Source organism: Coloeus monedula (genome assembly GCF_965178545.1).
Source record: "Coloeus monedula genome assembly, chromosome: 6".
NCBI lineage: Eukaryota > Metazoa > Chordata > Aves > Passeriformes > Corvidae > Coloeus > Coloeus monedula.
In genome coordinates, this window is record NC_138786.1 from 56,528,015 (window position 1) to 56,541,075 (window position 13,061).

A 13,061-nucleotide genomic window follows, 5' to 3' on the forward strand; every position below is an offset into this window, starting at 1 on the left:
AAGCATAAAATACAACCATAGGCAAAACAGTAAAAGAGGAGAGCGAAGGTTCTGGCAGACAGTTCGTAAGAGAAGGAAGTCTAGAAAGACATTTTTATTTGCATTTCTTACATTACATTCTCTGGACTTCCCCTCCACCTGAATACATCAGAGGGAAGTGGAGCAACCAGTGTGATGGCTACTGTACAACCCTCAGACAAAAGCAGCTCATTTTGACTAGAAAAATGGTCTGTCTTGCTCTCCTCATCCCTAGCCTCCCATTTCTCTCTCCATACCTGGGGCTGCTCTGCTCTCAGAGGCATGGGTTTAGAATTCAGGCTCCCAAAGGAGTCAAGCAGAGACAGCACACTGAGCCCAGCTTCTCTCCACACAGAGCTCCCTGACTCACTCCAAAATCCTTCCTATCCAGTGTCACCAAAATCTTCATCCCAGCTCCTCTGACTACATTGTGAGCAACATCAAGGCAAGGTTGAAGCGTGGCAAAGAGCAAGACATGTCCGTGCTGAAGGGGCCAAAAAAACTGCACAAAAAGGATACAAGGGTGAAGGAAGAAGAAAACATCTTAGGAGGATAAGGGTTAGAAGATGATGCCAGTGAGCACTCCAAGTTACAGAAGGTTTGGAGGTGAGAACAGGGAGCTTGGTTTTGATTCAGTACCTGATAAAAGGATAAAGGAATAGTAGAGGTGGTTGGTAGAGCTACGGGGATGTGTTCGGGAGGGCAGGAGTGGGTATCACCAAGGCCACCAACAGATACTGAAGCAATGACAGTCTGAGCTGTGTTACACAGGGAGGTTTTAGTATGGGCAGTGGAGAAAAGTGTTATGTCTGGGATTTTCTTATTTTAACAGGCATCTTGGGTACTTGTTTGTTTGTACTCAGGCTAGGTTGATTTGGAAATCCCATGGAAAAGCAAAAATTAAGAGAAGACTGATATTATATACCACATACGTGGGAAAAGACAGAGTCTTTTATGCCCTGAAATTGCTGATTTATCTAATGAGGAACCCAACATTTGCTCTAAGAACACGTTCAGCCAACCCCACAAGTCCCAGGAGAGGAATGGATCCTGCTTAAGAGACCTTTTGCAGATAGTGGGATAAATATGACAGATCTCTGCCTTACAAAGCTCAGGGCAGTAGTTGGAGGTAAAAATTGATTTGTGCTGGGATGAAATGTTTTCTGAGGAACTGCTGCTAAAGTTGTATCAGAACATCTCTAGTACACAGCCCTTTATTCTAGGTTATATTTTTTGCTTAGCAAGTATTTTCATCCTGAGATTTCCCAGTCCCAATCTAGCAAAACACTTCTGCAGTATTAAGGTCTCTTCTGGGAGTTACCAAAATAAAGTGCATTGTTAAGACGGTGCATTATTTGCTTACAAATAGAGCAACGCCAATTAAATTCTCTCCTTTAATAAGAAATTAGTAACTCTACACTGGACCCTTATTCAGGATACAGCAGCTTCTGATTTAAAGACTTTTGTCTGGGCCTGATAAATTTTATGTCTGGTCCCTAAGCAGACACCAGTTTTGTCTCTTACTGTCCACTGGTATTTATGGCCTTTCACTGTCCTTCTCTATATATCCTGCTACGAACTTCTATACACCTGTTATTTTATAATGTGGGTTCTCATGTTCCTTGCCAAGCATTGATAAATAAATAAAACAAATACTAGAAAGGAAGGAACATGCTTAATTGTCTTTGAATTTTAAAATTAATTTGGCAAAGAAAACCCAAGCAATGTTCAAATACAGCTGCCAGGGTGATGAACAAGGGTGAAAGAGGAAAAAAAACCTCTGAAAGAAGAGTGTGCCTTATCAATGCCATGCAAATTTCCTTCAGCATTGCAAAGCAAGAAGTGTGCTCTCTTTACTGAAAAAGCAATGGATTTATAAAGGCTGAAAAGGTACCTTCATTTACCATTTCTAGAAAAACAGAACACAGCAGACTGTAAAAAAAACCAAACCAAACAACCAGAAGTTAAGGATTAGGAAAGCTGAGTGAAACTATGGAAGATGAATAACTGAGTGAAAGCTGCCTTCCAGATGCTGACAGGGGAGCCAAGGTGCAGGTGTGATATTAAATGCCCGGCTGGCTCGGACAGGGATGTTGCAAACTCTCACTGCAGAGTCGAATGTGACCTGTGCCAGTGGTACCTCTGCAGAGTTCTTTTTGATTTTAATGTGTGTTCCTAGATTGATGCAGCCTTATTGACAGCCACGCTATGGCAAATAGAACAATATATAATTTATACATGCAGCTTAGTGCTATCAGCCTCTCCATTTGGTAGGGTGATTTGACAACGGCCCTGGCTGCTCCAATATATACTCACAAATACTGCAGCACACGCAGGGCCTCGTTATCAGGGAGAAATCAGCAGGACAGCCATAAAACAAATACGACTCACATAAGCACACTGCTGAGGAGACTGTCTGCAATATATGCTCTGATTAATGTCTGGAATGGCAGCAGTGCAAGTTAATGCTTTGTGGAGTCTTGGATGACATGCTTGAAAAGATCTTTGGGAAAGTCCACTTTTATGACTTTACTGCAAGCTGAGCAACCCCCCAAATGCTGACCTTGGATTTGACTGCAGGGTAAGTGCTGGAGGAGATTGCTAACTGGGGAAGTTCCGTGGATGCCAAGGGCAGCTCCTTGTCTTACCGCCATCAGCTCTGCATCTTTTGGGGTTAAATTCCTCCCTGTTTCACAGGAGGGAATGAAGCATTCAGTCCTTCTAATGCTTGCTGCTGTCTGCAAGGGATAAAACAGCCTTTGAAAAAGTTTGGAGGAACTTCTGCAAATAAACCTCACTATGACCAATGCACTTAAAATAGCTTCAACCCTGCAAGTATTAGACAGTCTCAGGCCCTGACTCTCCCTCTGAAATGCAACTGGACTATCACAAAGAAGATGCCCTATAAAAAATAAAAGAACATAAAAGCACTGAAATCATGTAGAAACAAACACAAAGAGGCTTCTGCCCAATGCGGTGAGAGAGAAAACGATTAAATCACATGAAAAACCTGTTGCTACCGCTTCTGCATCTGGCCAACAAAGAGGGCTAGAGAGGCCCCACTCAGTAAATACCTACTCTTGTTGGATCAAAGGGGTAAGAATGGAAGCAAGTCCTCAGGCTTTATGGACCTGATCCAGTTGGTTTTTCTACTAATTTCTGTGGGCTTTGGCTGGCATCCAGGTAGCAAAATCAACCAGGAGCAGGGCTAGCCTTGCCTGGCAAGTGGAAGCCCTGCCAGCACCACTGATTTTTACTCTCTCTCTGCCCTAAAGCTGGGCTTTCTGCTCAACTCTGGAAGGCTCCATGGGCAGCAAAAGGCTTGTTGGAGGGTTTTAGCCAGACCCAGGAGTGCACAAGGCTGCACAAGGATGCCCAACACGGTCGCTCCCAACAGCTCCCATCAGTCCCCATCCACATTCGGCCATCCTGATGTTTGGTGGCACAGTGGATGTGATCTCCTCTGAGCACAGGCAGCAGTCACAAAGTTCTGTACTTGCCAAGCAGCTCTGCCTGGCTCTGCTCCCTTGAGGAAGGACTGAAAACGGAGCCTTCTCTGGGTTTGGTGGGAGGGGAGCCCTCAGCCTGAGAAGGGCTCAGGGGCCAGGGAGAGGAAAGCAGATAGTTTTCTCACCCTGTCGTGCTCTCACGAGGGCTGTCAAAAACACAGGAGCTCTCGGAATAAAGTTTCTGGGGCAGTTCTTCCTGTTGCCTTGCTTCCAGTAATGACTTTGTGCTTGTTTACATTAGGGAGTTGTACTACCAGTATTTTATACAACCATAGCTAAATCAGTACAACACCTGTATTGTACCCAGCGTTGCCTTGGTGTGAAGGTGAGTATAGTATTTCTAAGTTCTGAAAAAGCAAGCCAGCAACATGCCAAATGGATACTTAGAGGAAATGGGAAAGCTGTTACATTTTCTGACATTTCAAACTCGATAATGACCACGGACTTACCATGAAATTGTAATTGGTTTCCTAAAAATAAGACGCTGCGAGATTGTAGACAATTATACCAAGCTTACAGCATCCAAATAGGAATTAAAACCTTCGTTCTTTTTGTAATCTTGTTTTTTCTCAACTTATTTATTAAAGGGAAGAGAGTAAAATGAATTATTAATTACACAAAATAAGGGATTTCTGCCAAGAAGGCTAATTCATATGAGCTCAAGATTCTGCCTAAACATTTCCAGTGTACAAGGACAACAAAACCCCACAAGTTAGCAAATCCGCAAAGTAACTTCATGGAGATTGCACTTGCACTTTGGGGAAGAAATTGCTCCACTTTTGGTAGAGCCTGTGCAGGCTGTGACTGCAGAGTGACACCATCTTTAAAGGACAGAGCTCCCCAATCCTGTCTGCCATGGTGGACAAACAGATAAAACTCTCCACTTCACTGAAGGGTTACAGATTTAACCCCAGGACCTTTAACTCTTTCGCTGGCGCTGGGCACCTCCACATTCGGGGCTGGAGTTTTTCAATTCAAACCTTACAGCTGTCAGTATTACCAAATATTGCTATTCTGAGAAGAGCTTTGTGACAATGCAATCATTAATGCTCAAACCCCCACAAATATCCTGGCATTCACTGCAAAAGGAGTTAAACATTTGAGGTTCACGTGATAAAAGTGGTGTTGGTGATGCAGACCCTGGCTCCTGTGACAAAGAGCCTAAATATATCAGAGATCCAAATTAAATTGAATTAAATCCAAATTAAACCCGATGTTTTAATGTGCTAATGCTACCATTGTAGAAAAATGTGGGGAAAATGGATTAAAAAAAAAAAAAAAAGTTGCTATTTTGCAGATACTACAATCTAGGCAAGGCAACCTAGAGGAAGGAAAGGGAAAGGAGTTTTCCTGCTGTACTTGTTGGAGGCTGAAGCACAATCTGGTAAACTGGCACCACGCAGGGCGTTCGCTGGGGAGCTCTGAAGTGCCCCCGGTGCTCCGCTACCCCTCCACTCTCCCACCAGCACTCTCACATTCATTCCTCAAAAACCTCAACGTCCACCTCGACCCGGAGCCTCAATCCACAGCCCGCTGCCTCTGCCTCCCCTCCCGGCGCTGCTGCAGCCCCGAAGCTCTGGGACAACCCAGAGCAGCGACATCCCGGGCCGCTTCCAGCGGGGCAGCCGCAGCTTCCCAGCGGGTTCTGGCGGCGTCTGCCGGGTCTGAGCCGGGTGGGAACCCCAGCGGGAACCCCGCGCCCCCCTCCTCGCAGGGCGCTCACTTTTGCTGCGATTACAGCTAATTAAAATTTAAAATTCAAATCAACTATCGAAAAGGTCATCTTGAACAATCCGTCGGCATTTGGTATTTATCAGCTGGCGCGCAACTACAGATAAACCCGGGGGGCGGGTGTGTGTGGCGGGGAAGCGCCGCGGCCCTCGCCCCATTCCCGCAGCGGGGCCGGCGCCGCGCAGCTCCCGCGGCCGCGCTGCTCCGGCCCCGCGCTCCGCGGCACGTCGGGCTGCAGCGGGCGGGCGGGCGCACCCTGTCCGCGGCGGCGCAGCGGAGTTGGGAGCGGGACGGCGGCGCTGCCAATGCAGCGGCCGGGAGGGGAGGGCGGCAGCAGCAGCAGCAGCAGCAGCAGCAGGAGGAGGCGGCGAGGGGGAGGGCGCAGCCGGCAGCGCGCACCGGCCGGCGGCGGCGGGGCTGGCCGGGGCGGCGGGGCCATTGTGTGCTCCAGACGGGGACACGGCCGCTCGCTCCCGCACCCTCGCCCGCACCCGCGGCTCGCAGCAGCGAAAGTATCGCGAGAGTGGCCGGCGAACAACCTGCTCCGCCACAGCCCCGCGCCGCGCCCGCGGAGCGCCCGCGCCGCCGCCGCGCACATGCGGACGCCGAGCGCCGCCGCCGCCCGCCGGTGAGTAACGCGGGGAGACCCGCGGAGCGGAGAAACGCGGGGGGAACCCGCCGCCACGCCACACCCCGGCGGGGGAAAGTCCTCCCCGCAAAGTTGGGGAGCGCGGCTGTGAAGCGGGGAGATCCCACAAGCGGCTCCGCGGTGCTTCCCCCCGCCGGCCCCCCCAGCGCTGCGCGGAGCCGGGCACCGGCGAAGGTCACCGCGGCGGGCTGCGGGGAGCAACTTTGCGGCGGGAGGTGGGGTCCGGGCTGGGGGCTGGTGGTGGCGAGAGTGTTGGGGGGGGGGGGGGCGGGCTCGGGGCAAGTTTGTGGGATTTAATCGCGGGCTATAAATGGGGCTGCTGGAACTTTAAAAGGCAGCAAGCTGTGGTTGGCTGGTAGCGAGATTTGGAGTAACATATGGCATTAAAAGGCGCACAGCTGGAGGTAGCATTTCCATCGCAGTGAAGTCAGAGCAGCTGACTCTCCAGCTTGCGGTGTAATTAGCAAACCGAGCACTCCTCCTTCCCTCCCTCCTCCTCCCTCCCGCCTGCCTCTCTCTCCTCTCCCCCTCCCTCCCTCCCGCCGCGCCTCGGTCGCACTCGCACCGCGCTCCCTCCTGCCCGCCCGGCTCCGCGCCCGCGGCCGGCCCCGCCGCGCCCCGCGGAAGGTAAGCGCCCGGCCGCGGCACGCAGCCGGCTGCAGCCCCAGCCCTGCCCTCCCGGCGGCCTTCCGCCGCTTATTTTTCTCCTTGGCTTTTAATAACTTCAAGGGAAACTTTTTTTTCCTCCCCCCTTTATTCCCCCCCGCCCTTTTCGCATGCGGGGGCCGGGGCCTCTCCCCGCTCTGCCCCGCGCCCTCCTCCCCGCAGAGCCGCCGCTCCCCCAGCGCCAGCCGCCGCTGTTTTGTTGTGATTCGGTGCATAACGACTAAGGATAAAGTTTAAACGTGTGTGTGTGTGTGCGTGCGTGACGCGGGGAATATGCTTTATTAAAAGATGCCCCAAGTTAGCGTTGCTGGGAAGACAGCCTGGGAGTTGATGTGCTTTTTTTTTTCTTTTCGGGGGGTGTGTGTTTGCTTTCCTGTGCTTAATTTTATTAAAGTGCTTAGTGGGAGAAACAAAGGTTGGAGGGGCTGCTGCTTTACTAGCTTTTGTTTACTTACAATCAAGTTTTTCCTGTTCGGAGCAGGTGCGAAAGGATGAGAAGCATGTTGTGTTGGGTTTTTTTTTTCCTCCCTCCCTCCCCCCCCCCCCCCCCCCCCCCCCCAAAAACTATTACAGACAATTAACAGTAAATGTTATCTCCAAGGCTGTTTCTTTGGCTTGGGTTACCAAAAAGCCGATCTGTTTGTTACAGCTGCTAGGAGGCTTTAGTTTACAGTAGCATTCAAGTTTTTCCTGTTTTGAACAGGTTATGAAGGAAGAATGGAGTTTCCAGACCATAGCCGCCAGTTGCTGCAGTGTCTGAGTCAGCAGCGTCACCAGGGCTTCCTGTGTGACTGTACTGTTTTAGTTGGAGAAGCTCAATTCAGAGCTCACAGAGCCGTTCTTGCCTCTTGCAGTATGTACTTCCATCTTTTCTACAGGGACCAGTTAGACAAAAGGGATATTGTGCATCTGAACAGTGACATTGTCACAGCCCCTGCCTTCAGCCTGCTGCTTGAATTCATGTACGAGGGAAAGCTGGAATTCAACAGTCTCCCGGTGGAAGATGTGCTGGCTGCGGCGAGCTACCTTCACATGTATGACATTGTGAAAGTCTGCAAGGGCAAGTTGAAAGATAAAGAATTATGTTCGGAAGAGAAGATTAATGATGAGGCGGCTAGTTTGGAGAAAGCGGAGCATTTTCTAGACGCCGGAGTGCCCCTGGTCCACGAGTTTGACCCAGGAAACAAACAAAAATTCAGCGTTGCAGAATACGAGAGAGCAGCAGGCAAAGAAAAGGTCAGCAGTCACCCCGCCTGGTCCTCTGATCATATAAGTGTCAGCTCTGTGCCGACAGAGGCAGAACCGTGCGCCGCAGCAGCTGGAAAAACAAAGGCTAATGTCAATAGTTCCACAGGACCTTTGTCCCAAAGGTCTGTTAACCATCCCCTGGCTTCGAGTGATGTGGACTGCGCGCTGGATTTGTCTTTCAAGCCTGTGCCGGGGAGAGATTCCTTACACCCCTCCTATGTCTTTGGACAGCTGGCTTCCGACAGCCAGCAGCAGGGTACCGAGCCACTTGTTAAAGATGAACAAGACTTGCTGTCAGATCAGGAGGACAGCGAAGCCAGGAGTCCAGAGAGTCAGCATTTTGGGAATTCAGCCAAAAGCCTAGTGACAGGGTTAGGACACATGTTCGCGGGGAATGGCAGCTCTCATGCCCGAGAGGAGGATATAGATCAAGAGCGAGACGAGAGTGAGGACGACATGGATTCGTCGGACATCTCCTCAGGCGTCCTGGTGCCTCCTGGGCATATCTGCATTTGTCCCCTCTGTAGCAAGGTGTTCCCGAGCCCTCACATCCTTCAGCTGCACCTGAGCTCTCACTTCCGTGACAAGGACGGCTCCCGGACCCGCCTGTCCCCAGACGGGTCGGTCCCCACTTGCACCCTCTGCGGAAAGACTTTTTCCTGCATGTACACGCTAAAGAGGCACGAGAGGACTCACTCGGGGGAGAAGCCCTACACCTGCGGCCAGTGTGGGAAGAGCTTCCAGTATTCCCACAACCTCAGCCGCCACGCGGTTGTGCACACCAGGGAGAAACCCCACGGGTGCAAGTGGTGCGAGAGACGCTTCACGCAGTCCGGAGATTTGTACAGACATATCCGCAAATTTCATTGTGGCCTTGTAAAGTCCTTGGTTGTTTGAGATGTGTGACTTTTGTTTTGTTTTGTTTCATTGGTTTTTTTTTTTTTAAATATCTCCACCTCCCCCCCCCCCACCCTTTTAAAACAAAATGGGAAAAAAAGGCAGCATCTGAATTTTAATTTTTTTTTTTCCTCCCTTTCCTTTATTTTGTTTTGGTGATATTCACTTCAGGTATATGATCTTTAAAAGATGCAGAGGTATACACTCCAGAGGCCTTTTAATGCAATTGTTCCACCTCTCCATTTCCCCCCTTCCCCTGCCACCCTCCCTTCCTAGCACAGTCCTTTAGGTCTTCTCTTATGCACCCATGTTACATTATTAATGTGAAATGATCTTAAGTAATTCTGCAATGATTTAGCATCAGTTTTCACACTGGAAGTACTTGCTTTGTGGTCAGGGTTTTGTTGGTTTGGTTTTTCTTATTTTTTTTTTTACCTTTTTTTTTTTGAAAAAGATTATCAGCAAATTCTGGAGAAAAATTTGGCTTCCATTAAGGTCCCCAAATGCCCTCTGTGTGTTGCAGAGAAAAATCTGAAGAGGTGAACTATGATTTAAGTACATTTTGGTGTAGAGAAACGATGCAGAGTGGGCAGATGTACTTCTGTTTTACAGAGCTGGATGAGACATTGAATTGGCCCAGATTTTAAAGGGGTTGAGGATTTCTGGCTGCATCTTTGGTACTGGTCATTTTTTATTCTCTTTATTCCACTAATACTGTTCTGCAGTTGGTCCTAAAATCTAAATGAGAAGTTTTTGCCTTGGGACTTGACTTAAATTTTCCTTTCCCACCCATCCTCCTCACAGGGCTGACCTGCTGAAAAGCTGCTTTTGAGCATAAAATGTGGATGGAAAAACACGTTCTGTCTGCAGTACATTCACTCCCGAAATGTTGACAGATGCACGCTAGGACATACAAAAAAATTGTATAATATGTGAATATTTTCATTCCCATATCGACACACAGAAGCTGATCCCATCCCCCCTGGAGGGGACAGCAGCTGTAAAGTGGGCAAATACCCCTCCTGATACCAGGTTTCTGGGGTTTTGTAGTTCAAGGTAACTCATACCTTGTGCATTAGGAGATGCCCTGCTGTTTTGCCCGAAAAGTTTGCTGCCATGCTGAAACCAGCAGCATGAAATGATATTTTCTTTTATTTTTATGAAGTTGGCGATTCCCTCTGAGCCAAGTTGTGTGCAATTGCTGGTGTTTCCAAGGGGCAGCATGAAGATGAACTGCTGGAGGGAAAGCATGGCCTAACTTTTTCCCCAAGTCCCACCTTTTCAGGGGAAGTTTTTGGGTGTAATTTTTCTTTTATTTGTTTAGTTTGTTTGTAAACTGAGGCTGCCTGTAACTATAGCCAGTTTTACTCCAGATGATTCAGTTTCTTGCCTAATAGATTTGGTCTGTGCATGTCGGTGGATATCACTTTGTTCCCTTCCAGTCAAATTACCCATTCAAGGTACATGTACACGGGACTGAAATATAATAATAATATTTGAGGGGTTTGAATGTCCTTCTGCTGCATTAGCATTGCTTCACCAGCTTTCTTGACACTCCTGGAGTTGTTTGGTGAAACTTAAGCGTGTGTTTTAAAATGAATTTGAAGCACTGAGTTAGGTTATTTTTAAAAGTTGTGCTTAAAATACTGTATTGCATCTTATGAAGAAAAAATTTCCCAATGCCTTTCCCCCTCTGGTCCAAAAACTGAGCACTACCTACATCAATAATATGGGATTGACTTTTTTTTTAAAATAAGTACTTCCTCTTTAAAGAAAATCAGGATATACTTGTTACAGCCTCTTATTATTCATCTCTTAAACTATGAATGTACATGTAATGTGAAATTTTGCTTTTATTTATAGTTTTGGGGTTTGTTTTCAGTTTAATTTCTCAACTGTAAAATATTTTTGCTGAACCTGTTACATATGAAAGTTGTGGGAGAGTACTGTATCTTGAACATAAGTGGCTTTGGTACTGTGGTCTTATTCTACTTAATCAGTTTTTTCTTTTTTTTTTCTTTTTTTATTTTTGCTGTGATTGGAAATAGCACTGAACAAAATCTAGTAAAATTAAGTTATTTTTCTTTCTACTAAAATTAAGTTATTTTTTTCTCCTGAAGATACTTGATATAGTATTTATTAGATTTTTGTTTTTGAAGTGGAATTATTACTGTTAATCTATTTCAAAAGTAGTTAATTTACACTTTAAATTTTATAACAATGGGTTTTGCATGTTGAGCAACATGTAAAGAGTTTAATGTAGAGTCAGCATTACTGAAGCTGGTAATCTTAATTTTGCATTCTTGTGACACTTTTGTTTGCATTTCAGTTTTTCAGTTTTTACTTTTTTTTTAGAAGATCATAAAATAGGATGTGCCATAAGAACATCATTAGCGTATGGAGCAGGGAAAAGTTGAAACAAGTTTTTGTCTGATCTTAGTATAGAAATAATTCATTAAACTGATGCTATGAGCATGCTCTGTGCTGCAGTGAATATGGGGCAAAAGTTGTTTTTGTTGGGTTTTTTTTAAAAATAAGGAAAAAAAAAGACTTTCTCATTCTTGACTACATCATGAACACACTGTTCTTACAGTCTGGTATTTGTGTTCCCACTCCTCATAGCTTGAATTTCTAAAGTAAAGAAATGTTTGCACTTATTTTTGTTCTTAAGGTGACTTTTTTTTGGCTATTACTCTGTGTGTCTCTTATTTTTAAGTTGCAATAGCTCGGAGCATGTTTTCAAAATGGTTCATGGCTCTACGGAGAAGTACTAAAACATGGCACACTTAATGCTTGTCTCTTCATAAACTATTTCTCTGTGGGGCAGTTGCTGTCTCCATAGGGAACAGTCCTGCTCTGCATTTTAAACACTGGATTTGTCTTCTACTACAAACAAATACTGTGAAGTTAATGTAAAAAAAAAAAATCATTGATATTTTTAATTGTTTTTAATCTTGGTGCAGTTCAGATTAAATATGTATATTTAAAGACACTAATTTTTGTGGGAGAGTTTTATAGTATACAGTATGTAGAGAAGCTATTGGAATGGAATATATTTTATAAAAATGTTCTATCACTGTTTTATAGTGAACTATTTTTCCTTCAGTGTTAGTGTAATACTGTTAGTCTAGATACGACAATCGCAGGAAGAGTGATTCAGGCTACTGTTAGCGCTTAGTTTTGTGTGGAGTTCTGTTTGCAACTGTATTGGTATGTGCTGTACAATGTGACAATCGTGACTAGGATTGTTGTCTTTATAAATTTACATTAAATAAAACGTGCTAGAATTGTAAGCTTCAGCCTCCTCCTCCCCCCTTTAGCAGAAGGGGTGTGGTGTTTGGGATTTTTTATTATGTATTAATAATGATTACTTCAATTGCAAGTATTTTATAATTTGCTGCTTAAAAAAAATTTATTGCTGTGTACTTTAATAATTTCTTTCTTTTTCAGGGCCATCTGGAATTTTAGGCGTGTAAGGAGCTGCTGTGTCTCAATCAGAGCCCTGACTGAGTATTTCCTTAGTGACCAGGCTGGACCTAACCCAGCACCATCTCTGCATTTTGACCAGGGCTTTTGGGGCTCTTTGAAGGGGCTCGGTGCTCCCTGGGTGCCCCGGGGGAGCTGTGGGCCAGCCCTGCCCCAGCGATGCTGCGTGGCAGCCGCAGGCAGGGGCTGGTGGCCGGGTGACAAACCTGTGAGTGCCGGGGTGAGGTGGTGTGCGAGGACAGCCCAGCACCCTTGGGCTGATCCGGCACAGTGCTGGCTAACTGGTGTGAGGGGCTTCTCTTAAGTGCAGAATTTCTCCCAGCCTTGGGCCGCTGAGCTCTGACCCACTCCTGCCTTAATCCTTGGGCTGATTTTAGCAGGAGTTGGGGTTGGGAGGAGGAAGGCACGAGCTGTCTGTGCTGGCTGCTGCTCAGGGGAGGACAACAAGCTGGTGGGGAGGTTTGCACCTGTACCACGTGCACTGTGTTCTGTGTTTCTTAATTATGTGGAAGCAAAGGCTCCTGGCAGAATGGGACTGCCTCGAGATGGTGCTGGTTAAAGGATGGGCAGGTTATAGTTAATGCTGGTGTGGAGGCACAGCTATCGCTCCCCTCCTGCTACCACTAGCAGCTTCTTCGCAAGCGTCTCAAAATAGGTATTTCTTGCCTTCAAGCATGTGTCCTTCCGTAGAGATCCTGTGCCTCCATCCCCATCTGCGGGGAGGGCTGAAAGCTGCTGAAGATGCGTGATGATCTGCAATGTGGTGAAGTGTTAAAAACTATAAATATATTTTTTTTTAAGTTTTTTTTTTTTTTTAATTTCTACCACTGAGAGATGGGTGTCCCTGCAGATGCTTA

At 46.8% G+C, this 13,061-nt stretch overlaps 1 protein-coding gene across 1 annotated transcript; it reads left to right on the forward strand.

The window, feature by feature from the left end:
• Positions 1 to 5,741: 5,741 nt before the first annotated feature.
• Positions 5,742 to 11,710, forward strand: ZBTB42 (zinc finger and BTB domain containing 42). Its single transcript, XM_082283327.1, has 2 exons — positions 5,742 to 5,886; positions 7,277 to 11,710. The coding sequence occupies exon 2, from the start codon at positions 7,291 to 7,293 to the stop codon at positions 8,716 to 8,718; it is 1,428 nt and encodes a 475-aa protein (XP_082139453.1). The 5' UTR covers positions 5,742 to 5,886; positions 7,277 to 7,290; the 3' UTR covers positions 8,719 to 11,710.
• The last annotated feature ends 1,351 nt before the right edge of the window (positions 11,711 to 13,061 follow it).